A 24976-nucleotide genomic window follows, 5' to 3' on the forward strand; every position below is an offset into this window, starting at 1 on the left:
TTCAACCACAGGAAAATTTATTTCAGAAATGACTGCATAAACCTGAATTGCAGCCTACCTTGCCATTATGTTAAGGCTTATACACATGTTCTTCAATTTAAAATGTGACTATTGTTTGTAAAATTACTCCCTACAGAAGCTTAAGCCGAACAGTTCAGATAGTGTTAGCACAATGACATTAGTGTTGATATCAAGAGATCTTAAGAGAAAAATAGTACAGTAGCCTTAAGAAGACAATGTTCAGAGATGCACCAATAAGTCTGTTACATTAAGAGAGAACAGAAATTGAGAAGTCAGGCACTTTCTGAAAATATTTTTCTTAACGCTTGCTTCCTATCATCTTGGCTATGATAGGCTTGTATTTTGTCACCAACTGTTCCTGCATTACTTAAGCAGTGAAAAAAATAGAAGTTTTACAAGCAAATGTTGGTACTATAAAGACTACTACAAGACTTAATGAGATAGTTTTTACTTTTGTGTTATCAGCAGCATAGATTGATAAGAGCATAACAGTTTAAATGCAAGCCCATTTTAAAACAAAAGAATTAATGCTCTTTGAAACAAAACAACAAAAGTGAGCTGTTATATAATATTTTATTCTTTAAAAATAGTACACTGGGGGTTCTAAAAATCAATAAGTATTTCCTTTTGCCAGCTCAATGCCTCTGAGATAAAGTAAAACAGCTTAAATATTCAGTGTTCATGCAAAATATACCAATAGATATAAACTACTACACAGGTTTCCAGATTGTGTATTTAGCTTTATACTGCTACACAACAGTTGGTCTTCAAATGTGGGCGTGCTATTATAATTCAACTTTTTTTTCCCTTTAGTTGATCTTCCGTACATTGATTTCTTATTTTTAGCCTTTAATACCAATTTTTGTATTGAGGAAGGAACGAGGACACACTCACAATTTGAAGGTTATTCTTATCTGATGTAGGAATGAGAAATCAATGCATATCCTCACTTTCTTTAGTTGGCCCCATCAGAGAAAGAGATGATGCAATAAGAAAGTTTTGAGGGGAAGAAAGATTCCAGCTAAAGTAGAGCATTAGTAGTCATCAGCTAGAAAATAAAAGGGTTAGGAGAAAGAGCTGATCAGATTTTCATAATAGGAAAGATGCAAGAAGAGTATTTGAGAATTAAGCAAATTAAAATGCTAACTCTTACTTTCAATGGTGAGAATACAGGTGCTAGCAGATGTGCCTCTGTTGTTGACTGCTTTACACATATATTCCCCTTCATCTTCTGGGAAGGTTTCTGGCAAGTAAAGGCAGTAGGTTTCTCCTCTTTCAATATACTGATAGTCCTCAGAGTCCTGCAACATTTCCCCCTCAAACCACCATGTAACTTCAGGTTTTGGTTCTCCAGTAATTTTAACTGTAAATCTCACTGGCTCGCCATCAACAACTGATGTGTTTTTCAGTGACTTTTTGAACCAGGGAGCTCCAGATCGAGCTTGATCATCCTCATCGTCACAAGTAGAACCATTGATAATGCTTCCTTCTTCTTCTTCTTCCTCTTCTCTTTTCTGTTTTAAAATAAGTCCATTTAGAACGTTTCAAGTGGCAATAGCAGCATGACTGCTAGTACTACCTATTCAATTCAACAGAAAAGTTACCATGTTTCTGAGAAGGGGAACTATCCCACCTATCCTCACTAGGTAACAAAGCAATGATTCTGGACAGGGAACAGGCAGTGAAATGGATTTTAATGAGGCCAGAATCTTAGGGTAAAATAAGGCATGAATGTAGATTCCATTTTCAGACTATTCAAAGGATACAATGAACTTTGCGGTATCTCTCATACTCTTCAAGAATATGTGAAAACACCAAAAGCAATTTTACATTATTGCAGCAATTCACAGCAGCTGTTGAAACAAGTATCATGTTCATTTTATACCTCTGGCAGCGTTGCCATCAGCTGTAATCAGATGCTAAGTTAAAGGACATTTAGGACTGAAGAAAAGGTACTTTGTAATTTATACCTTCTGTAACGCCGCATCAATTTCTTTTTGTTCAAACTGCATGCGTAGCAATTTCTGTTCTTCAATTCTTCTCTGCTCCTCTTCTTCCCTGGCTCTTGCCATTTGCTCAAAACGGGCCTTCATGTTTACTTTATGAGTAAATGGAGCCTCAGATTTCTTAGCTGGTCTCACATCTACCTCCTCATCCTTGGGGGGGGAGAAATATTAAATATAGGACTTAACTCATTTATTACCTTTTAAATGCATATGATAACAAAACTAGTTTTGTAGAGCAGTAGTTCTTAACCGAGCAAAGCCACCCAGAGTCCAGTTTTTCTCAGAAGTTTGTTTAATGTTGGGTTTAAGGTCAAGTCTCGTAATAGTTTATCCCAGGGATAGGGCAAAATACTTGCAGAAGTAATTTTGAAAAAGTTAGGCAGAAAAACACTTCTAAAAATAGATTTTCATATAGAAGTTGAATACTGTCTTGTGATGTGGCTTCCATGCCATAATGTTATGGTAGCTTCAATGCCTAACGCAGGTTGACCTTATAGAAGCATAACTACAGTGTCAGTTAAATTAAAAGCTCAAAACTAAAAGATACTGAAGTGTCTGACTACTGTGGAAAGAAACCTCAGAATGAGACTCAGATCAGGTTTCCTCGCTGGCACTGCCATGTGACTATGCTACACAAGCTCACATTGGTGTTTTGGGTCACAAAGCATAATGTTGATTTACTGGTTAGGCTGATAACTTCATTTCTTGATCTTTCCCTCTGAAATAAATGTGAGAGGTTCCAGTCTGAAGCGCATAGATAAGTAGGCATTCTTTGCTTTAGCCTCAGGAAGTAGTAAAGATGGTAAAAAGATTTGATCTTCAAATTGTATTGTTTAGTTTTGTTTTGTTTTTAATTCATACAGTAGAGAATGAATTAGACTTCAGAAAGAGAAGCAATTCATGTGATTATTAATTCTCAAATATAAATGTTTCAAACCTGCAGGCTGGCAGGTTTCAGGTGATTAAGATGCTGAACTGAGGACTTTGCACAGAAAAACAGATCTCTGCTTGACCTGATGCCTGGTAATAAACTGGTGCTGTTTCCTTTAGAGATGCTGAGGTGACACTTCCTCATGCATCCAGAGGAGGGATCAGGAAAGAAGGGAGAAAATAATCTTGGAAATACAGCAAACTGGTGAAAGCAGCAGCACTGTCCATCCCTGGATTATTAGCGTGCTAGTTAAGTGGATCATTAAGATAGACAGAGTGCAACTTACCTCTTGAAATTTTTCTGCTTCTCTTTCTCTTATTTCTTCATCCATTGCTCTTCTCTTAGCTCGCTCTTCTTCAATCTTCTTCTGTATTTCTTCTTGAGACAGTTGTCCTATTTTTTCAAACTTGCTTTTTAAGTTCTTTGCCTGAATAGAACCACTTCTTTTTAGCTTTATTAATTCTTCGTATTCTTTACTTAGCTCAAAAGTTTCGGATTCTTCTTCCAGCTGTTCAGAAATTACAGAATGTGTAAGATGGTAAATGCCCTAGCTATTTTTACTACCTATTCTTCCCACAGACAGGTGTAACTTAATACACTTCAACAGTTCTCTTAGCTATTTGAAATCAGCACAGAGACCTTTTCCCTCTAATTTCTTTTTTCCTCTCACTATTCTTAGGATTACTGCATTTGTATCGCATATAAACTAGACACAGATTTTAAAATACCATGCTTGAATGTACCCCGTGTTCAAGGATTGCTGTCAGTAAGCCATCCATCACAGACTCAGAAAACCAGACACCTAGCAATACAAAAATCTTAAGTTATCCTGGATCCATAATTTTACCTCTCTAACTTACTTACAATATGACACAAAATATTTTTTTAAAAATACATTTACATGCTAAACAGAAAATTATTCCTTTTTTGAGTTCAGTAAAAAGCAAATTAAATTTCAGGATGTCACAGCTGGAAAAGCAATGGCAGTTCTGGATCCTGTAGTCAAATCACGTCTGAAGCTGTAATTGTTGGTAACTTACTGTCTACTTTTACTACCTCTGACTGACAGTAAGGATGTATATGCATTTTTGTTGGGTGTCCCTGTCTCCCTTCTTTCCCAGGATGTAATACCAAATTTACTCGAAAAGTTAAAAGCTAGAGCCTTTATTACTTACTCCAGCTTTGCTTAACAAAAATAAATAAATTCAGTCCTCTAACAGTCAAAAGGGAATAAAGAATTGCCACCCACAGCCAAATCAAATGGCAGTGTAAAGTTCATGAACATGTTTTAAAAATTTGGTATGCAAAGCAAATTTTGTGTGTGATTTTTAAAATCGTCTGTGGCAGTCTTCAAACCCTTGATACGCTAATTAGAAATATGTTGAGGCCACTGCACTTCTTTTCTAATTAGTTAACAGAGCATTCCCTTGAGGAAAAGCAAGATTTTTGCTTTTTCCTACTTTCATTTTTGTATTTTCATTTGGGAAGTAGATGTTTTTGTTCTCCCAATATTGTAAATATTACATAGTTGTTTTAGTAACACTGTAGAATTTTCAGAAGTGACCAAAATAAAATTACAAATTTGAAATTGTGTTTTTATTTCAAGGGTGGCAAAGGATAAAAGCATTTTACATGTAGATTAGTGATTAAAACATGTATCTTATTAGATACAATGTTATGTTTTAAAAATATGGTTTTCTATTTTTCATTCTCTTCACATAATAAAGTACTGATTTAAAATTCCTTTTAAAGGAATTTTCAGTTACACTCTTGAACTTTGAGATTTTAGTAATTAACTGAAATCACCTATTGTATTTTTATTCAGAGCATGCTTAACATGGCCTTTGATATACAAACCTCTCCCATTTCTTGTCTTAGCTGTTGAAATTCTTGCTTTTCCATTTCCAACTTTTGCCTACGCTCTTCTTCTGTGCGTCTCTTTTCTTCTTCCATTTTTTGTCTCAGCAACTCCTCAAAATTAATTTCCAGTTTACCAGGTATGAGGGATTCTTGAGAAACTGTTTTAAACATTTCTGGTGATTCATCATCCAGCACCTGCTGGAAATTCAGAGCATTAATGATACATCCCGAAGGTACCTGTGATGAAATCACAGTGTTGTTCACACATTTTTAGTATGTAAAGATAATCAAGTATTTTGCCACATCTGCCACAGTACAGTAAGATGCAATGTGACATGTGGGTATTCCTCTTAATATTTGAGGAGGGAAAGTGTTTGGAGGGTTTTGTATTTGACTTTAGCTCTTTATTCTTGCAATGCTAAACTTCTAGAATGAAGGTGTTTATTACATGTGTTCTTTTTTGCAAGATGATGGAGAGGATGTCCTTGAAATGCAGTTTTGGGACCTGAAACAATTAATTCCTGTTTATTTCACAGACTGTCATTAGACAAAGTGTTTGTGTTTAAATGTCATTGCTTTTAACACTGAAGTACACGTATCTGTTATCTTTTTCAAAACAAACTGAATTACATTCCTGTTCCTAAGTAGTATTAGTATTCCTAGTAAGGATAACTGAACAGAATATTCTACAAGAAACTCTTCTTGTGCATAAATTGGTTATATGAGGTTATGTTGCCAGCGCATTGCTTTGTGCAACCCAACAGCAAGGGTTTCTCCCTTTCCCAGTCTTCACAGCAGGGTTGGGCTTTGACGGTCATTCAGGAGCAGTTTGCTTATTTTGTAGACTAATTCGTAAGAAGATGGTAGGGCCTAGGAAAGGCAGTCTTCATTACTTCCAAAAGCAGGAAGTGCAAGAATGAATATTTTGTCAGACTGCATTTGTTGAAGCAAAGCATTACTAAAATGGCCAGTTAGCATGACAGTCTGAGTTAGCAGGAAGATTTTAAAATAACTTCTTGATAAAGCTTATATAAATGTATGCTTGTGCACGTAACTGTGTAAACTTATTAAGAGGGGTTCTCTCAACAGGAATGTTCTGTAGATAAAGGTGTGAGATGAGGTCAGATACTGATCTAGAACGGTGTGGTGATGTGGCTTTTGGCGCTGTTCAACTGGCGCATGTTTGAAAAGCCTTGTGGCAAACATTAAACACCCCAGTGTGCCTTAGATTTTGTAGGCATTCCCAAGGTGTAATAATTGGTCAAATGCTAGAAGCAATTAAAGGAGCAAAACTTTCATCTGAGAAAGTGTTTTGACTAGCTTTACAAGGAAACAGAAAATAAGCCTTTTTTTTTTTAAAGATTCTTTGGCACTCCTATTTATTACTACTTACTGCCATTACCTTTCACTCCTGTTTGTGCTGTCTTAGTTCATACCACTGTCTTGACCTACTTTGCCCATATCCTTTTTATTTGTCACTGCTCTTTCAATAGGTTTTTTTTGCCCAATCCCACCCAAATACTGCTATTCACTGTAGATGTCCTTCAGATTTTCCCTCTCAGTAAGCTTACAGTTGGACTTCAGCCCCACCATTCCTTCCATTCTTCATTCGTTTTACATGAGTGTATTTGTTGAAATTGTGTTATGGAGAAGTGGAGTCAGAAAACAAAACTGTAAACTATTTCCTTTAATGAAAACAATGCATAGCCACATAGTTTTCAGAGGCTAGCCACAGCTAATTTAGCTAAGGAATGTGAAAGTCTCTTGCTTTTGATGCATTAGTTCATATGCTCATCACTTCAAGAGGATAGAGAACCTAAGTGAATAGGAGAAGCATTAATTCAAAATTTACCAACGCATCTATAAACTTTAAAAAGCTGCGCACGTGAGCAAACACTAGCAGCTGTCTGCTCTGAATTTTTGAATGGGTAAGTTAAGAAAAGACAGTAAGCCAACTTCTTCCTGCTTAAAAAGCACAGGAAAAAAATTCAGCTGAATTGTGTGATGCACAAAACCCTTTTGGTTAGCTCAGTAAGTATTTTAGCTGTATTTTGTGAAGTGAGACCATACTTTTTTTTTTTTTTTTTTCCCTGCAGAGTGGGAACAGACAGTAGTGAGAAACAGTCCTGGAACAACCATAGTTTGCAGCAGAGTCAACCAGGTTTCAGAGGGCAGTGACTGACACAAAGTAGAAGGCTTTTTTGTTTGTGTTAAGACAGGTTCCTTATGCAGTCACTAATGGGAGGAGACTGACAGGGATGGAAGATGAATGCTTCAGTCTGAAAGTGATCACACTGATGGTGGGAAGCACGGAAGTGTAGATGCAGCATAAGTAAATGTGAAATAGGGAGATCCTTCCAAAAGGAGGTGGCATTTTTGTTTTCCAGCACTGATGTTACTACTGTGTGTGTATGCTTTCAAAACTAAATTAAAATGAATAAGTATGAAAAAGGTTCTAAAATAACTACTTAATTTAAATGCTTAAATAAAAATTAAACATGAGGTTTTACTACTGAGAGGACTGATGTGTTCTTAAAATCTTTAAAAGCACATCTGCATTGCTGCTACATTGTGTAGCTGCAGAAAATAGGGAAAGCATGGGCTTATTTTCTGTTATAAGTAATCAAAAATGTGCTCATACTCAGTATGTTAATTAACAGGAAACTTTCAAACATGTATATACTGAAAATATGTTTGCAGTTAATTTTTTAAATTACTGACCATCTTCACTCTCAGTGGTTACGTGCAATCACAGACTCTGTGCTACATCTAATGGATTAAACCCTGTTTAATCAGTGAGATTTTTTCTTGCCTGGACACTTAAGCTTAGGTTCTTGCTACACTGAGGCAGAAAAATGAGATTCTAAGGAAAGCAGAAGAAAGCAGAAGACAGCTCGTACTTTCTTTGCTTTCCTTTAGTTGTCTCCTGGTTTTTCATAAAAATTGTAAATGGCAGAAGTCGAGTAGTGCTCGTGGCAGGGGGTTGGTTTTGTTTTGTTTTGTTTTTCTCCTGGTGGCTTTAGCTTCTATTTTCTCTCTTTGTATGGACAGACATGGAAGGTAGAGACAGATGCTGTTTTCCATAATTGCTTACCAGTTACAATATCAAATAGAAATTTACATTGTCGTTTCTGTATGTAGGCTTTCAGCAGAGGTCTTGTCTTTGGCCCAATTTTCAGGCAGAGGGAGCACTGCTAGCAGTATTAGTAGTGATACAGAGTTTTAACTTGTCTCACAAGCATTGCTTTAAATGATAAGTAACATTTTATTAGGCATGCAGTTGGTCTTTCTCAATAAAACCGCAGAGGGGAATGTAGGAAAACACTGCCAGATGAGTGGGTTATTCCACAGTTCTGTATTGCATTCTTGCTCCTCCTTTTGAAACAAACAATACTTAGTTTTTGTTGGTATTTCTGTAATTTAATACAGTATTTGCTAATACCCACCATTAAGTAACTGGCTTATACCCAAAAGCCTACTGAAACTTGAAGTTGTTGGAATGAGCATGAAGAATACAGTGAGGAGTTCCATGCTAGTTATTCTTTATAAATTATTGTTGCCACTCTCTGAAAGCAGAGAAATATGCCTGATTTCAGGTAGTGTCATAATGTCAGTCCTAGGTCCCTGAAAATTTATCTTAAGTTTTAGAAGTCTTTGCATAACAGAGATCTGTAATTGTCTAAGGAAGTTCCATATTATAATTTTTTCTAATGGTAAATGCCACAAGTTACTTTCCTGTTTCTCTGAACAAGCAATGAAATACAATAAAAACATCAATTGGCTGAGTGCAGCCTTCTTAATTTTTCCTTCCTAAAGGACCACAGATGACTATAAAATTTTGTACTTGCAGTGAGCATTTTCCTGTATGCCATTAATTATGCTTTAGCTAGTAGGAGCTGATTGGTGGACAAGGCTGTAAAGGTAGGAAGATAAACTTGGAGAAGTAAAAGGAATTGCTCTTCCCCCAAAAAACCCAACAAAACCTCCTTGTGAAAACATTTTGCTTTCCAAGTTTGTTGCATCTAGCATAATAGTATCCACTGGACACAATATCTGGTTTTGACTAAATTTTGAAGTCCTTTCTAGGCTTGCTGTGAGGAGGGGTTGTTCTGTGATGATTTTTAAATGAACTTGATTAGTTTTACCTCACTACCTTCTAATCAGTAGTGAGGTGAACTAATTAATGAAGGAATTGCTTGTATTCCTAACTGTATTTAAAGCTTTTTCCCAGAAGTGCTTTCCAGTTCATTTGACATTTAGGTAAAAATTAAACTATATACCAAACAAATGCCATACCATGTTCTTCCTTGCTTCAGCAAATGCTCTTTTCTCCTCTTCTATGCGTCGTCTTGCATCTTCTTCTGCTTTCCTCTTTTCCTCTTCTCTTCTCTGTCTTTCTATCTCCTCAAAACTGAGTCTGAGTTTACCAGGACGGAATTCTTTAACAGAATTTTCAGATTCTTCATCGCCACCTTCATTTATCTTCACAGAAGGAGGAGAGGGAAAAACAGAAAGAACTTAGCTAAACATATTCTTTATAGTAAATAAACACTCTGTTAATTCCTTCCTGATCTTTTATTATTATTATATATCAAGAGTTTGATTCCTGTAAGAAACATTTTAATCTTGGTTTTAGCCAGGGAGGGATAAAAGAAACTTACTTCAGTATCCTATATATAGCTTCTCTAATTTTTAAAAATCTGCTGGGTGTGTAATTCAAAGAACAATATGTTATCAGGAAACAGCTGAACAATTAAGTACATATTTTATGGTCTCAGGGTTGGATCATTTACTGTAAATCACTCCCTATTCACTTTTGTTACATCACTTTCATAGACCTTTATCCCATCAAGTTTTTTTGTTTGCATGTAAGTTGTTTTCACCAATGCACTTACCAGTTAAAAAATGCTGTACTTTCATAGCAAAACTAAATCAATTAACATTTTGCTATTACTCCAGACTGAGATTCTTGTTTCTTTTCTTTTTAGACATTTAATCATCACTGAAAAAGGGAATTGAGATACTCTGACCTCTTCACTATTGTCTCCAGTGAACAGTTATCTGATAAGAGAAGCCTGTGGTTTGTAAACTGCAATCAAGAACAAAAGAACAAACCATCTTCAGAAGACATCTCAGAGTACTTTATTTGTTAATGGAGGAAATGGACTGGGAAGTGTCAGAGTATGGATAATCCAGATTTCTGTATCCTGCAAGCAGCCCTGGGGCTGGTATGTGGGGTAGCCAGTTCAGGGAATTACAGGAATCCTTTCTTTGCAATTCATAGGGAAAAAATAAAGATTTAAAGGAAATTAACTGCTGAACTCTTCCTTTGAGAAAACTTTTGACTTCAAATTTTGATAACCACTGATAACAGATAAAACTGCGTGTTAGAAAATTTCTTTTGAGGTAGAGAATTTGTAAACTATTTTATATTACTTGGTTAATAAATGCATATACATAAGGGTGGCAGACGTGAACAAAACTTCAGTTAGTGGCTGGTGGCTCCGTGAAGTTCTCTCTCCTTCATTTTCTTCACTCTTCTCCTCCTCTAATATCCCCTGCCCAACCCCAAATAAAAAGAAAAATATGTATTATTGACATAATGTCAAGGCTATTGGTGTGGGAAGGTTAAGTGATATATTAGAGGTGGGGGTATAGGAGTAAACTACAATTTGCGTATCTGCCCAAACCTAGAACCTTCTCAGTTTGGGCCAGATGGGAATCTCAGAGTTTCAGCTTCCCGGAGGTTCTGTGGTAGTGTTTTTTTTCCCTGGAGAATAGAAATTTCTTAAATGTTTTTGAAATACAGTTAATATAGTGATCTTGAGCTGTTTGTCCAAGTTTGTTCATTCATAATTTTATTCTGTTTAAGTTAGCAAATTTCTAGAAATATTATTTTCAAAGATTTCATGGAAGATTGAAATCTCATTTATCATGAGTCTTCTTTGTATGTGAATTAACAAAACCATAATGATCATGATTGTCCAGGAGAAAGATATTTAAATGCAGAACTTTAAAAATGCTTTTGGAAATGGAATATGGTAAAGTGAGGAAATATAGAACTAAACTATCTGGTATATCTTCTGTTAATATTAAGTGTATGATTCCTTTAGTATGATCAAAGAACAAACTGTAGGTGAAGTCTGTTTATAGTTGATCTAAAATAAGTCTGGCTTATGAAAAAGAACACATGAAGGCAGTTTTGCAAGTAATATAAAATAGGAATGGTGAGCTACATTTCTGACGATTCAGGGCTTAGTGTAGTAATTTCTAGTATATTGTTATTTATGTCAATACATACAAGAGAGCTGACCTCTCCTTTTTCCCTTTCTTCATATGAAGACAGTTGTAATTGATGTATTTATATATCATATTTATAAATAAATATGGGAATAAGAAATAGCATTCTGTTACTACAGAATGTTTTTATCCAAAAAACATTACCGAAACATCTTGAAGCACTATTTTAGAGCAAAACAGACAACTCATTATCTTCTTGAGGACTTACAGCTTAAGGTACTACAATGTATAGATATAATCCCTGCTAAGATTGCTGCTAAGTATAAAACACATAAATTTATTGGTTTTACTAGAAGAATGTCTAATGCATTATGCCAGTGTGGTTACTGAGTTAGACCTAAGGTCAAAGATATGTCTTTCAAAAATTAATTTTCAGACACTTAACAGCTTGAAATATAGTAAAGGAATAAGAAAAAAGACGACGAATCAGAGGAAAGAATGTAAAAGCATATCCTGTGTGAAAATTCTGTAACAACATGAACAAAATGTATTTACCATTCGCTGTCTAGCTTCTTCAAAGGCACGTTTTTCCTCTTCTAAACGCTGTCTTGCTTCTTCCTCTGCTTGCCGCCTTTGATTTTCCTGTCTTTGTCTTTCGAGTTCTTCAAATGTTACTTTCAGCTTACCAGGAGACAGAGGCTCTTGTGTTTCACTGTCTTTATTTTCACCCTGTGTAAGAAAAGTGAAATAGTTATATCTTAAATAATAGATATTTATTTCTTAGGTATTTTTAGATGTCTGGTTTACCATGGCAAATGAAAGGCACTTGGTTTCCTTAAGGGATTGGTTTTGTTCCTCATACTTCAGCTTCATTTCTTCATCCTGTCTCTCTCTTTGTTCTGCTCTCTCCTTTCCTGTGTTCGCAAAGTTCATTTTCATCTTCCCAGGTGTTTTGGTGGGTTTTACAGGCACTACTGTAACTAGCAGTGAATCATCCCCTTCCTGTCCAAAAAGATATTTATTTTATTTTCATAAAGTTTGACTTCTAAATAGACTCATTTCTTAATGAAACTGCTGGTTTTACCTGCGTGCACAAAAGCTTCCAAAAGAATTACTTGCATTGAGTATTAACCACAGGAATAAACCCATCTGCCTATGTCAGTCACTAGTTTTCTTGTAATATCTGAAGAGCATCAAGACTGAATTATGTTTAAACATAACTGCTGACAAACTCAATTTCTTTACATATTTTCATTAACCATTAGTTATAAATGTTCATAGTTTAGAAAAGAACAGGTGAAATTTTGAATACATAGCAATTGTAGCCTCCCTCTACTTCTAGTCTTATATTTACTGTGTAAAGTACATACTGCGGTTGCAATAAGCTAGTAGTTCTAGAGAGCAATATGTAATTTGTCAGGCAGAGTAAGTTTTTTGAAGGATGTTGCTGCTTCAAAGCTATTTTCACAACTTGCTTGCCAAAATACATTTTACCCAGTGTTGGTTTTTTTTTTTTTTTCCACAAAATACCATGATTAACAGGGATATTGTCAAATAACTTAAAACTAATGTTTTTGGGGTGTTTGGGTTTTTTTTGCTTTCCAAAACAGTAGTAGGAATATGATTTTCTTGTGTTAGTGAAGGACAATAGGACCTTTGGACCAAGCTTTTTGAAATTAAACATTTCTTTGCAAGACTTAAAATCCAAATCCATATGGTAAATTAGTCTAAAAATAAAAATACAGTTAACTGAGTCAGGTGTTCAAACATCTGTATATTGACAGAATCCCCTTTTAATTTCAAGTTTAAGGCAAAGAGCTTTTAAGGTGATACTTTCCAAAGCCAGAGGATTTAGAGTATCGTTGCCAGTATACCTCAAATCATTCTGGTGGCTTTGAATATTTACATTTTAGATGTTCTTAACTAACCACAAAGTATTCACAGCGCAGACTCTTATTTCAAACTTAAACAAATTGACTTCAAGTACAGACATATAGTTCCATATACTTTAAAAAAAGTATTTGTGTGCCATTTTCTAAGTTTTCCCAGCCCAAATTACAATAATAAAACAAAGTGAATAAAAATGTAGGTGAACATTTCTTTAAAAAAATCTGATTACCTCAGCTGCTGATTCAGTTCCCGAATTGTTAAAGTCATCAATCTATTAAATGAGAATTTCATATGATTACATTACTTTGGCTCTTTGCCTTAGATTTGCAGACACAGAACTGGAAATTCTTTTTGTATCAGTGATATGCATGTAGCACTTAAATTCACAGTGATGATAATGACTGAACCTTTGTTGGAATACTTCAGATAGGTTAGCTTGTTGAGGAGGAGGGAACATGATATAAAACATTATACAGAAAGTATGCTAGAGCATTCTTAACACTTCAGTTATGAACTGGGAAGAGTACTTCAGGTGTCCATTCTTCATTTAAGCATTCCAGAATTGTGTAAAAAAAAAAAAGCTAAAGCAAGCTCATGGATTATTTCCGATTCAAGTGACATTGTCTTCCCCTTAACTCCTGCAAAAAGCCCATTGCTGTATTTGCTTCATATGGTGTCTTTATGTTACTATCTAAAACTAGCATACTTTCTAAAATTTTCTCTTTCAGAATAGATTAAATATATGTTAGATACATTTCCAGTTAAAAGTACAGTTTTAAGAATGTTAAGAATCTTAGTAGGAAATACTATCCAAGTCCTTGTTGAAAACTGCCTCCTTTCTTACGACAAAAACAAACCTAAATTAAGTACTGCTATATTTCGGTTAAGTAAAAATTCACTTACGGTTCTAGTCTATCATTTAGATGCTCACTCTGACTGCAGCACTGAAGAAAACTTTAAAAAGGAATTAAATATGCACCAATGCAGAATTCTACTAAGGAAAAACTTTGCTTTATTGCATTCAACAGAAGTTGGGAGTCTATTCATATATATATTCAATAAAGATTCACAAAGTGGCAATGGAGTTAAATGTGATCTGGATCTTTGTGATTAACTATTTTAACTGCATTAGTGTCTTCTCATTTTTGCTTGCCAGTGGCATTTTCGTACTTCTTGCTTGCCTTAGTTCATCTATCACTCAACTGTATTCACTAACGTATAAGTAAATACAGTCTAAAGGAAGGGTTGGTAAAATATAAGAAACATTTCCAAATTAGTTCCGTAAATTCTATCAACTCTTGTATGTATATGACACCAAAATTTGTGCCTGACTCACATTCCTACCAGGTCTCTGCCTGCCTGGTTTCATCTGTAGCTCAAGTTTAGTGCTTAAAAAAAACATTACTGTAAAGAAGTGAATATTCTCTGAATATTATTCTCCACTTCTATCCCATCAAACATCTCCCATGTAAATTGCTACTATCTGAAATCTTAAGATCAAATCTTTCCAATCAATACAAAACGGTTTTTGTTTACAATTATATCCTGATGATTGTGATCAAATGAACATACCTCCTGTGCTTTTTTTGCTAATTCTCTTTGAATTTTTCTTTTCTCAATCATATCTTGTTCAATTCTGCGTTTTCTTTCTTCTTCCATTCTTTTTCTTTCCTCTTCTTGCCTTTGCTTCTCCATTTCTGCAAACTTGCCTTTAACGGTTCCTGTGAATATGAGATACACAATTCAGTAATTATATCTAACACTTACCTAGTGATTTATGTGGCCCTTAAAATCGGACCTCTCTTACCTATTAGCTTTGGAACATAACCTTTTTCTATTTTAGATAATTTTGTGTCATCGTCTTCATCAGATCCAAGCAGTTCTTTCATCTAGTTGATGAAACACAGAAAGTAAACTATCTTTAACCTTAAATAAAATTCCAATATTGTTGTCTTAAAATAACGTGAAAATATTTTCACATATTATATTAAGTATTAAAATAACACAAAATATTTGCAAAGAAAATAACCTCCTGCTTTCTCCTGTTCCATTCTCTCTCTCTAACATATTGTTCTTTTCTTCTTTGCTTTTCATCTCTAGATCTCCTTTGATTTCTTTCTTCCCTTGCTTTCTGCATAGCTTCAAATTTATCCTTTACATCACCCTTGTGAAGCTTGGGCACATAGGATTTTTGGACGGGTTTAGATGAAGAAAGCAGAATCTTGGTGAAGATATAGAAGAAATTAAGATAAGAAAAAGAAAGGTGAAACAGATGGACAGAAATATTCTGACAGATTGGATTAGAAGGAATGTAAGAACATAAAACAGAAGTGCATTTGGGATTATGAACTTTGTGCCACTAGACTTTATTATTTAAGCATCATTGTATTTGTTCATGAATAGTAATAAATACTAAAATATCCAAAACACCATTTTAGCATTGTATTAAACTTAGGCTATAAGTAATTGTAATGAATAGCTACATACCTAAGTACATGAACAATGTGAATGTACATTTTCAGTTACTATGACTTTAACAATTAGATACAGATCTGTATTGCTGCTTTCAATCATAAGCAGTCACCAAAGAGCCCCTCCACCCCAACACTTAAAATAAAGAAACAGACAATACAAAATGTATGTTTTCTTCTGCAACACTTCAACAGCCATATATGGTTTTAAAATAAATAGCATTATTTGTTCATTTAAAACTTCCATTACATTATATATTTATTTTTTAATATTTAGAGAACTATAAAGTGCCAAGATCACTGGACTTGTAGGACTCTGATACAGCTGGTGGACACTTCTTTGCCAGTGCTTACTCTGTGAGTGTCCCAACAGTACAAGAAGTTCCCACTTTTCAGAACTACTGTAAAGTTTTCTCTTTTTACTGCAATGACTACAGGAATGCTCTCAGTACAGTAATGCTGAGAAAACTGCCTGAAAACATTCCATAGTTCACATTTTGCATCTAAACCAATAGTTTTTGTTCCCGCTTTTGTTCCTGTTGCTCAGTGAGTCTACGCAGAAGAACTACCAGAACTATCCTAATATTTACAGTTTAGAATTAGATGTAAAGGTTGCCCTGAATTTTCCCCCCAACATTTAAAGTTTCTTCATATTGTTACCTTTATTTTGCCTTCCTTCATTTTTTTTTTTAATAAGAACGTATTTCACAGACTCCATCAAATCAGCTATTTTCCTTAAGCTACATTCAAGTGCCCTTCCATTGCCTTAAAGTAACAGCAGTACCATCAGACTTCCAGTATAATTGCTTGGTTTTTACAACGGTTTGTAGTTACTCTTCTTGCAAACATCAGTTGTAAATTACATTACTTTGATTACTTCAAAATTCGTACATACCTCAGTTTTCTGTGCAATGTCATTCATGGCTACTGTATTGTGCTCTGCACCTGGTATGTTTAAGATTGCTTTCAGTTTCTACCTGAAAGAAACAGTTGTAGTTATATTCCTTTCTTTTCCTTTTAAATGATGCTTTCACCATCTTCCTGTAAATAAGTTTGCATAGGCTGAAATCGATGTATCACAATTTCATTTGGTCCTTTGAGGCTTTTGAAGACATGAATAGGTTCTAAGTATGCGACACTAATTAAAAGAACAAGCTTATGATTCACTATTCATGCTCATAACTCCTCTATATAGTCCTTGATACTGGTTTTTAATTTCCATTAAAAAAAAAAAAAATCCGAACAAAAAAAAAAAAACCCGGAGCCAAGCTCTGGCAGCCCTGGCTGGTGTGTTGCGAAACTGTTTTTCTGAACAGCCGTGCTAGCAGAAAGGAATGTGCTCTGCACCTCCACCGAGCCGCTTCGGTCTGATGTTCGCGCCGGGGAGCTCGGGCTGCCCGAGGGCTGCAGGGGCCAAAACCCCCCGGCTGCCCCCCCGGCTGGCGGGCAGCGAACCCCCCTGCCTCTGAGACACAGGGGCATCTCCTGCCTGCTGAGTCTCAGCCGGGCTGGCAACTCTCAGCTCTTCACCCAACACGTGATTACAAAATAAGGCTTCCCTTTCTCCTAGGGCCATTCTAGGAAAAACTGGTGCTAAAAACTATGAAGTGAGTTAGGTAAACCACATACGTACCTTAGAGGAAGTATTTATATCCTTTAATTGTGGGCTGGAAATTGCACTGCATTTTTTTAAGAGAAAAGCATTACAAATTTTAAATTACACTGTATTTATCAGGAACCTAACAGAAGGCACTTCAAGTTCAGGGCAAGCTCCCCCCCCCCCCTTTTTTTTTTAAATCATCATGTCTATCAAAGTAGGAAATCTTGACATGACTCCTGTCTCTACTACAATGATGCCCTGAGTCTCAGGCAAGCCTTAAAAACTCAGTGTACCAAACATGGTGCAAACAGACTCAAAGGCTCAAAGTAAACAGGCTAGAAAAGTAGCTTAGTACTGGAAGGGGCTTCTCACTTGGGGTTTAGAGGAACTGAAGTCAGGGCATTTCATGATACAGAAAGTTCTTAGTAGTTCTTAGCCTTTAAGTTCTCGAATTCTGAATTACAAACATTATAAACATGGGAATTTTTACGTGGTGTTAGAAATAATGAACATTAAGAGTTGTTTTCATACAAGCTCTTCAAAAACACACCAATGTCATCGATGTTCACTGGTGCTGCTGTAGCTGTACAGATTGAGTGAGATTCTAAGATATCTCTGGATGTTTTTCCAAATAAAAGCAGTCACAACATATGAAACAAGCATTTAGCTACAAACCCCTGCCCTGATTTACAAATTCCAAACTCTTCAAATTCAGCTTCAACAGAAATGTTCTCGAGAACATTGCGGGTGCTCCCTTTCAACAAATGAGCACGGAAAGTCATTCCCCCCCAAATCAAAGTTGACAAATACCTCATTTGTAGACTGACAGGAATCCAAGGCATTTCAGTTTGTCACTTGTGAACACATGAACATAAAATTACTAAGTGCTAATTCCTATTTAGACTGTTTCAGATTAGCAATAGCATGTTAGAGTTCTGTTGTGTCTAGAAAGGCAGATAACTTCACTAGCATCCTTGTGGTGTCAAGGTCCCTATAGACTTCAACGTGCATTTCTATAGTGTGCTGCCGGGTTTGCGCGTCTTGGTAAACTTTAGCTTAGTGCATGCATGTAAGTTAAATCCCCATTTTGATCAGTATAACCTTAAAGCTAGTTAAAATCTTCTGACTTACTCATTTTTCTAACCAGCTTTTAGAGAAGTTCTCTGCTCTCTTCTTTTGCTACTCTTTTTTTCATGTTTTCTTCCCTACTTTTAGCTGACAGCCTTTAGCCTTGTACTTAAAATACAGTACAGAGGTTGAATAAAAAGTTTACTGCATGAATCCATCAGAAAACGAGGGAACATCATGCATTGGTACAATTCACGCACTGAAGTAGCCTGGGACATAGAGACCTTCTAGCCTTCATACAGGGCTGGAGCCAGAAAGTAAGTCCCAAAGATAACCTTTCAGATGGAATTCCATTTCACCTCAATACCTTGAGTGAAGGCTACTGCTAACCTTCACCACAGCAACAATACCCTATCTATATGGCTTCATCTTAAAGTCATTTGAAAGCTGACTATTCCAAAGTCTGATTTGCTTATTATGTGCAGTTAATTGTAGGAAGAAGATTATGTTTACAAGTCTAAGAACACACTTGAGCTTTTGGATCAACTTTGTCTTGAACCTTTCTGACAGCTCCAATTACCTGAACCCCTTGACAGTATCACTAAGATTGCTGACAGCAGTGAGACCCACCCTCAGATAAAAAATATGAAATTTTCTTTAAAAGTGCAAATGTTAGAAGAAATTTTCTTTGCAAATTCCTGCTGTCTGAACATCTAGAAATGTGCCAGTCCAACAGGTTGCGGGCCTTCAAGATGGCAGATAAGTTTCTGCCATGTGGAATACTGCCATATCTGCTATTACTTTAGGCTACTTTCCACTTCTTTGGCATCACTAACTCTTGATATGCTTGAAGGTTAGCCAGCTGGCTTGAATACATTTTGCATCTGCAAGTCATCCTACCTCCACCTTTGATGCTAAAAGATACGGATATAATGCAGTAGGGCATTACTAAACATGATACCACCCATGTTTGCCCTTTCATCCTTCCCTGTGGCAGTTTAACCTTGAGTAGGAGCAGAAGCAGGACCCTGCCTCAGGCACCCCCCAAGGCCAATGAGGAGTTCCCAGTAAAGACAATCCAGAATCTTTAAGCAAAACAAGAAGCACTCCTTGAGTTTTGGCTTCCGTCTGTGCGGCAGTGGCCACTGCTTCAGGAACAACAACAGTGGATGGAAGCTCCTTTGTATCTGCCTTATCGTTAGGAGAGGATCCACACAGTCAGTGTATCATTGCTGAGAAGACGTAAGCGGGTAAGTCAAGAAGTCCTGGCATCTACGAATCATGGAAGAACAGTGCCTTCATCCTCTGCCCAGGCTTTGCACAAAGTATGTGGTAATAAGTTTTCCAACCCAAGAAACTGACCTACTAACTCCCTTTTTAGGGAATGAACTAGTTTTATTTTTAAGTTGTATATATGTATTTATTCTTGTTTTGTAGTAAGAATTTTCCCACAGAGTTGATCTAATACAAGTGATGCATATTCTTTGAGGCAACAAGAGTCTACTTGTACATGCGCTTATCAGAAGAGATTTGTTCTTCTATTATGAAGCTGTCCAAACTTAAGATTCAGTCTCATCTTTTATTTCCCAAGATCAACATATCTTACGAAGAGCTGTAGGAGCTCCTCATTTAAGCTTCCCACTCAGAAAAATCCCGTATTATAATGTCAGACATAACCATGATTAAAAAATTAATTCAGCTCGTTACTAGGCTTTTCTTTGCCTATTCGGTCTCATCACACTAGCATTCACCTGACAGTAGTCTATTTTTTCTCTCTCTACATTTTTACTTTCTTATGATTAAATAAAATATCTCAGGAAATGTTCATCTGGTGTTATAATGTTTATACTGACAGTACCAGACTGCAGTCCCACTTTCAAAGGAGGTCTACATTGAGATTTTTCCTAGAAGAGAAATTTAACCTCCATCTTTTGATCAATATTCCTACCTCTGGAATTGAATGGAAGAGAAAAATGCAATTCCTGGAATTACTTGACTGGATGTAATGCGGAGAGTCATCTCTAAGAAGTTTCAAGTAAAAATTTAATACAAAACCAGTGCACAGGAAACTAGGTAATAGATTAGAAATACTCTGTGAGAAAAAAACAAAAAAACCCAACCAAACAAAACAACCCACAACAAACAACTGTTTTCAAACATCTTATTTGTTTGCTGCAAATGGACAGGCTATCACCTCCAATATGTCTTGATTTGTTATGATCATAGCACTTTTTCAACTTTGCACACAGACTCCCCTAAAACCTTACTTTAGGCAAAAATCAAAGTGAACAAAGAAAACCATTAAGGGGACACAGAAGGTTTGATGGCTCACCAGTCCCAAAATCCATCTCCTTAAATTTAGTTAATTTCCATTTCTGGAAGGAGGGTCGGTGTCCCGGATTGATCAAAAACTGTTGGGCAGCTTTAACCAGATGAAAAAAAAAAAAAAACAACTCCCATAAACAACTCAATTCCCCTTCACTAGAAAACACAGAAGTTGTTGATTTCCAGTGGCGTGATTAACATCCTCGCACGAGACACGGGAAAATACCAGCATTTTCCTGAACTAAATACTACTTTTTATAATTGGAGTATGAAGCCAGGACTTAAAAAATAAGTCTAGTTCCTCTGTGATTTCTCCTTTCGGGAGGCCCCCCTGCTGTCCTATGGCTACTGTGAGTTATAAATAAGCCCTTCACAGCACAGTCTAAGTTACATTTACCATCTGTCTCCTCTTTGTGATCTACTCGCAAGGAAGACTCTATTATATAAGAAAACCATATTGTGAGAGTTGGAAACTCACTACTTGCAGCCAGAGCACTTAGGAGAGGAAAACACGGTCCACAGTGTTCAAATTTTTAATGAAATACCAAACAGAACTGGAAAGAGGAGGGGGAAGAGAGCAATGTTCAGCATTTATGTCCTTACTGCAACTCGTCTGGAATGACACTACCAGTTGTTGTACTAAATTACAGATACTAAAGTAGATACTAAAATTACCGTGCATAGGGGAAGATCCTGAACTGGCATAAACAGTCACCTCCACTGAAGCCAATGAGTTACGACAATTAACAGCAGTTGTCTAAACTTCACATTCTGTAAAATACAAAATACAAAACTACTCCCACTTGCTTGCATTTCCTTCATTAAGTCTTCATAATTAAGGACTAGAATGCTTACCGACAATTGACCCAGATAATTCAATTTCATACACAATCTCTTCCTCAATCTTTGAATTTATTGCACTTCATCATTTATTGAGAGTCTCAGAATAGAATAGAATAGTCCGTGCAGATATGATGTTATTTCTAAAAACATTTATTATAAAGGATTTTGTCTATGTTTATATAACCATGAATACTCTTAACGTGACAGTGCCATGCAGTCCAACTGCTGTGTTAAAGAAATAAAACCACCCTTCTCTGTAGAAGAGATCTGTCTGTTAATTCCTTACTCTCTTCAGGTACTATTATGGGGTACGTAGGCTCCAGAACAAACGTAGTGGGGGCTGAGAGACTGCTCTGTTACGGGGAAAGCCCTGCTGAGATCTTCTGGGCCGTGATTTCATGTTCCCAGATACCTGCTGATCCTCATCATGAGTGGCAGTAAATTGTGAACCAAGGTCCTCAAGAGAAAAATCAGCATATTTTGCCCTGTACCATAGTTCCTCCATCCCTCGCTGTGTCACAGCAGCTGAAGAGAAACAGTATGATTTGAGCTCAACTCCTGACTTCACTGACAGGACTTCAGAGAGCAGCATACTGAAATGTGGGATAAAATACTGGACATGAAGCACTACTGCAGTTAGCTTCTTCCCTTCTCTGATGACAGGACGCAGCCTATCTGCCTCTTCTCTGAAATCCTCGTGGTCAGCTCGGACTGAGCACAGGGGCGGTCACTGTGCCCGTGCTGTGCCTCTGCCACGGAGGAGAGACCTCCCGGCTTCGGGGAGAGGAGCTGCTGTTTCCACTCGACCAGCTCTACTCCCTTGGTAGCGCTGATGCCCAAAAAAACAGACTCTGTAATAACCCTCATGTGTACAGGTACGGCTGCCTTCAGCACACAGCGAAGGGTCACTCCCATTGCTCCTGGAACTGCTCTTCCACAGTCATTAACCTTCACCTCCATTTCCCCACAACGAGCTTCCAGAGGGCTGACCGTGGCAGCGCTCCTTGTTAGAGGAGTTTCAAATCTGAATATCCAAGTATGGTAAATGACAGATTTGTCTGTCTTCAACTTCTGTCACCGCGGAAACTACTCATTTAAAATATGCCAAATGCAGTTAGAGAAGGTATTTCACTGGCATGTCTTAAACCATCTACCCTGTTCTTGTATCTCATCAGACTCTACTTTCTACATATACTAGACACGCTCTCATACTTCTGAATGTTCCTTAATACACTTGGTACTCGTATAAGATTAATTATTACTTTACAATTTCATTTCATTGGACGTTTCTCTAAGAGATCTAAGGCCTCTTCAGACCCGACATGTAAGGTTAAGAGTACTATGTTTTCTAGCATGCAACACTTGCTGGTAATTTTTCGAAATACTTTTCATTAAACATGCTTTTTTTTTTTTTTCCCAGACGTGTATGTGCTAGCAGAAGCTCTTATGTACGTAAACCAAACTTGACAGCAAGTGGTTTGTAAGCTGTCACAGAAGCCCAGTATTTTTTCCCGAGCCACGCCGTCTCCCAGCCATCGCCCGGGGATGAAGCGGAACCGCCAAACGCACGCTGCACGCCCTCGCTGCTGAAGACCTCACCCAACAAAGCCGAACTCCTCTTCACGTAGAGCCGTGGGGTTTGTGAACACGCGCGATTTTCCAACGACTTTTATTAGGCGCAGATGACCGCGAGGCGGCCTGACGAGGCTGCCCCCCCCCCCCGCGCCCGGGCTGCCCGGCGGGGCGAGGGGACGCGGCAGCTCCGGCGGGGCTCGGCGCTCCCCGCGGGGCACAGGCCCCCCCCGCGCCGATTTCATCTCCGCTCCCACCCGTGGGGCAGCCCCCGCCAAGCCTCGCCCCCCCACATCCCGGCCCCTCTTTCCGCGAGGCTGCGGCCGCCGTCCCCAGGCGCTGCCACCCCCCCGTCCCCACAACCGAGGGGCAGCTTGGCGGCCGCGGTGCGAAGGGGGCTGCTTCTCCCCGCGGGGGGCTGGGAGGGGGCGGCCGGCGGAGCGAAGGAGCCGCCGCGGGTCGGACCGCGGGAAGCAGCGGGCCGGGCCCCGCCGCACGACGAGGAGGGGGGGCCCGGGGGGGGGGCCCGCCCGCGCCCTCTCGCCCACCCGCGGGCCGGCGGGGCCGCTCTTACCTGCGAGCGCTGCCCCGGCGCTGCGGCTCCGGCGCGGTCCCGGCGGGCGGGCGGGCGGGCTGGCGGCTGCGGAGCGCCCCTCGGCTGCGGCCGCCGCTCCGGCGCTGCAAGTTTCCATAAAAGTCGCGACGGGCGGCCGGCGCCCACATTCCAGGCGAGCCCCGCGCCGCAGCAGCTGGCCCGGCCCGGCCCGGCCCGGCCCCGCACGCCGCGCCCGGCCCCTCGCCGCGGCGGGGGGCGCGCAAGCCCGGCCGCGCCGCCAGGCCCCCCGCTCCCCCCCTCCCCAAGCCGCGGACAGCCACCCCGGCCAACAGGCTTATTTTGGGCTGGAAGCAGCACGGAGCTATAAATAACCGGGGGAGGGGGGCCGCCTCTCCGTTAGCGCCTTCCCGGCCGCAGGGCAGCGGCGGGAGGGGAGCGGAGCGGAGCGGAGCTGCCCGCGGCCGAGGCGGCGGCACCGCGGCTCTTCCCCGGGCACAGCCCCCGGCTCTGCCCCGGGCACAGCCCCCGGCTCTGCCCCGGGCTCGCACCTACCGGACTTGCGCCTCCGGGCCCCCAGCGCTGGGTCGGGCCCGGCCCGCGGGGAGGCTTTATACCCACGGCCGCCGGGTTGGGGCACAGGCAGAGCAATTAACTAATAATAGTAATGTGACAGCTAGCTGAGGGAGCCGAGGGGGATCCAGCTGGTGCCAGAGCTGCGAGGCGGAGAGCGCGGTGGGTTTAAAGCGGCGCCTTTCTCTAGAAACTTTGCAAAGAAGAGGCAGAAACATGACTTTAGTACAGCTGAATACAGTCCTTTTTCTGCTTAAAGATGACTGGTTTCCTGCGTGTTCAATTGCAAGGTCTCCAGTGCAGAACTTTCCTCCTCTTATCTTGCTCGGAGCCCAGCTTTCCGCGGGATTAGAAACATTAGGGAGATAACTGCATCACCTCGGGCTTTGCAAATCTGAACAACGGCCATCGAAGTTAAAACACAGAATGTGTTTGTCTGTTGAAGGACAGGGCAGCAGCTTTGCCCCAGCACCACCCTCAAAAGCGCTGTTCTATTTCTGAAGCAAAGACACAAGATTTCAGTCAAGGTAGGGCTTTCAACTCAGCAAAGTAACAGTTTTCAGTAGATGAACACATGTTAACACATAAAACAAATTTGGGCAGCTCAAAGCATACAGACAGTGCCCCTGTACAGCAGTAAGGATTAGACACTTTATGTTCTCTATTTCATTATTTGTATTTCCCCACAAGGGAAGTCTTACTCCACGACTGGAACTCACTGTAGCAGTTTGCTTTGGAAATAATCCTGAAAAAACTCCTCTCCTAAAACCAAGAAAAGAGACAACAGGCATAGAGAGACCGACGCAATTAACCCTTTCAGGTGAGTACCGCCGGCTGGGCTGGCTCCCGCTGAGCAGCCCCTGCCCGGGCACAGCCCCCGCCGCGGCTTCGCCAGCGCCCTGCCCCAACCCGCCACAGCCACCCCCAGCCTGGGGGGGTCTGCATTTACTAAGGTGCCTGGCTGGGTCACTTCTTGACTTCCAAGACTAGAAACACCAATATTTGGCTTTTTGGTGGATCACT

At 39.1% G+C, this 24976-nt stretch overlaps 2 protein-coding genes across 12 annotated transcripts in view; one reads left to right on the forward strand and one right to left on the reverse strand.

Annotated features, from left to right (window-relative positions):
• Nucleotides 1-10131, forward strand: part of FUBP1 (far upstream element binding protein 1) — a 36171-nt gene extending 26040 nt beyond the window's left edge. For both annotated transcript variants that reach the window (XR_004408250.2, XM_033000628.2), the window contains one exon: nucleotides 9807-10131. Coding sequence is in view for 1 of the 2 variants with exons in the window: in XM_033000628.2 (XP_032856519.1) it covers nucleotides 9807-9824 (18 nt within the window). In the remaining variant the exon portion in view is untranslated. The remainder of the gene's footprint in view (nucleotides 1-9806) is intronic.
• On the reverse strand, nucleotides 1-24009 carry NEXN (nexilin F-actin binding protein). 10 transcript variants are annotated; one of them, XM_042785280.1, is made up of 14 exons: nucleotides 23402-23865; nucleotides 21088-21183; nucleotides 16315-16396; nucleotides 14756-14837; nucleotides 14521-14669; nucleotides 13178-13219; nucleotides 11866-12060; nucleotides 11614-11787; nucleotides 9115-9300; nucleotides 4816-5016; nucleotides 3245-3466; nucleotides 1992-2177; nucleotides 1175-1535; nucleotides 1-1069 (listed from the first exon to the last, which is right to left on the reverse strand). In XM_042785280.1, the coding sequence occupies exons 3-14, from the start codon at nucleotides 16339-16341 to the stop codon at nucleotides 1056-1058; spliced, it is 1839 nt and encodes a 612-aa protein (XP_042641214.1). In that variant the 5' UTR covers nucleotides 16342-16396; nucleotides 21088-21183; nucleotides 23402-23865; the 3' UTR covers nucleotides 1-1055. The 10 variants fall into 10 exon arrangements, with proteins under 10 accessions (XP_042641214.1, XP_042641209.1, XP_042641225.1 ...); XM_042785275.1 differs by lacking the exons at nucleotides 21088-21183; nucleotides 23402-23865 and adding an exon at nucleotides 23936-24009; XM_042785291.1 differs by lacking the exons at nucleotides 21088-21183; nucleotides 23402-23865 and adding an exon at nucleotides 23936-23956 and having other exon boundaries at nucleotides 16315-16392.
• Nucleotides 24010-24976: the final 967 nt, after the last annotated feature.

This window comes from Tyto alba, unplaced genomic scaffold, assembly GCF_018691265.1.
Source record: "Tyto alba isolate M040663 unplaced genomic scaffold, T.alba_DEE_v4.0 Super-Scaffold_1000006, whole genome shotgun sequence".
In the NCBI taxonomy this organism is placed as follows: Eukaryota; Metazoa; Chordata; class Aves; order Strigiformes; family Tytonidae; genus Tyto; species Tyto alba.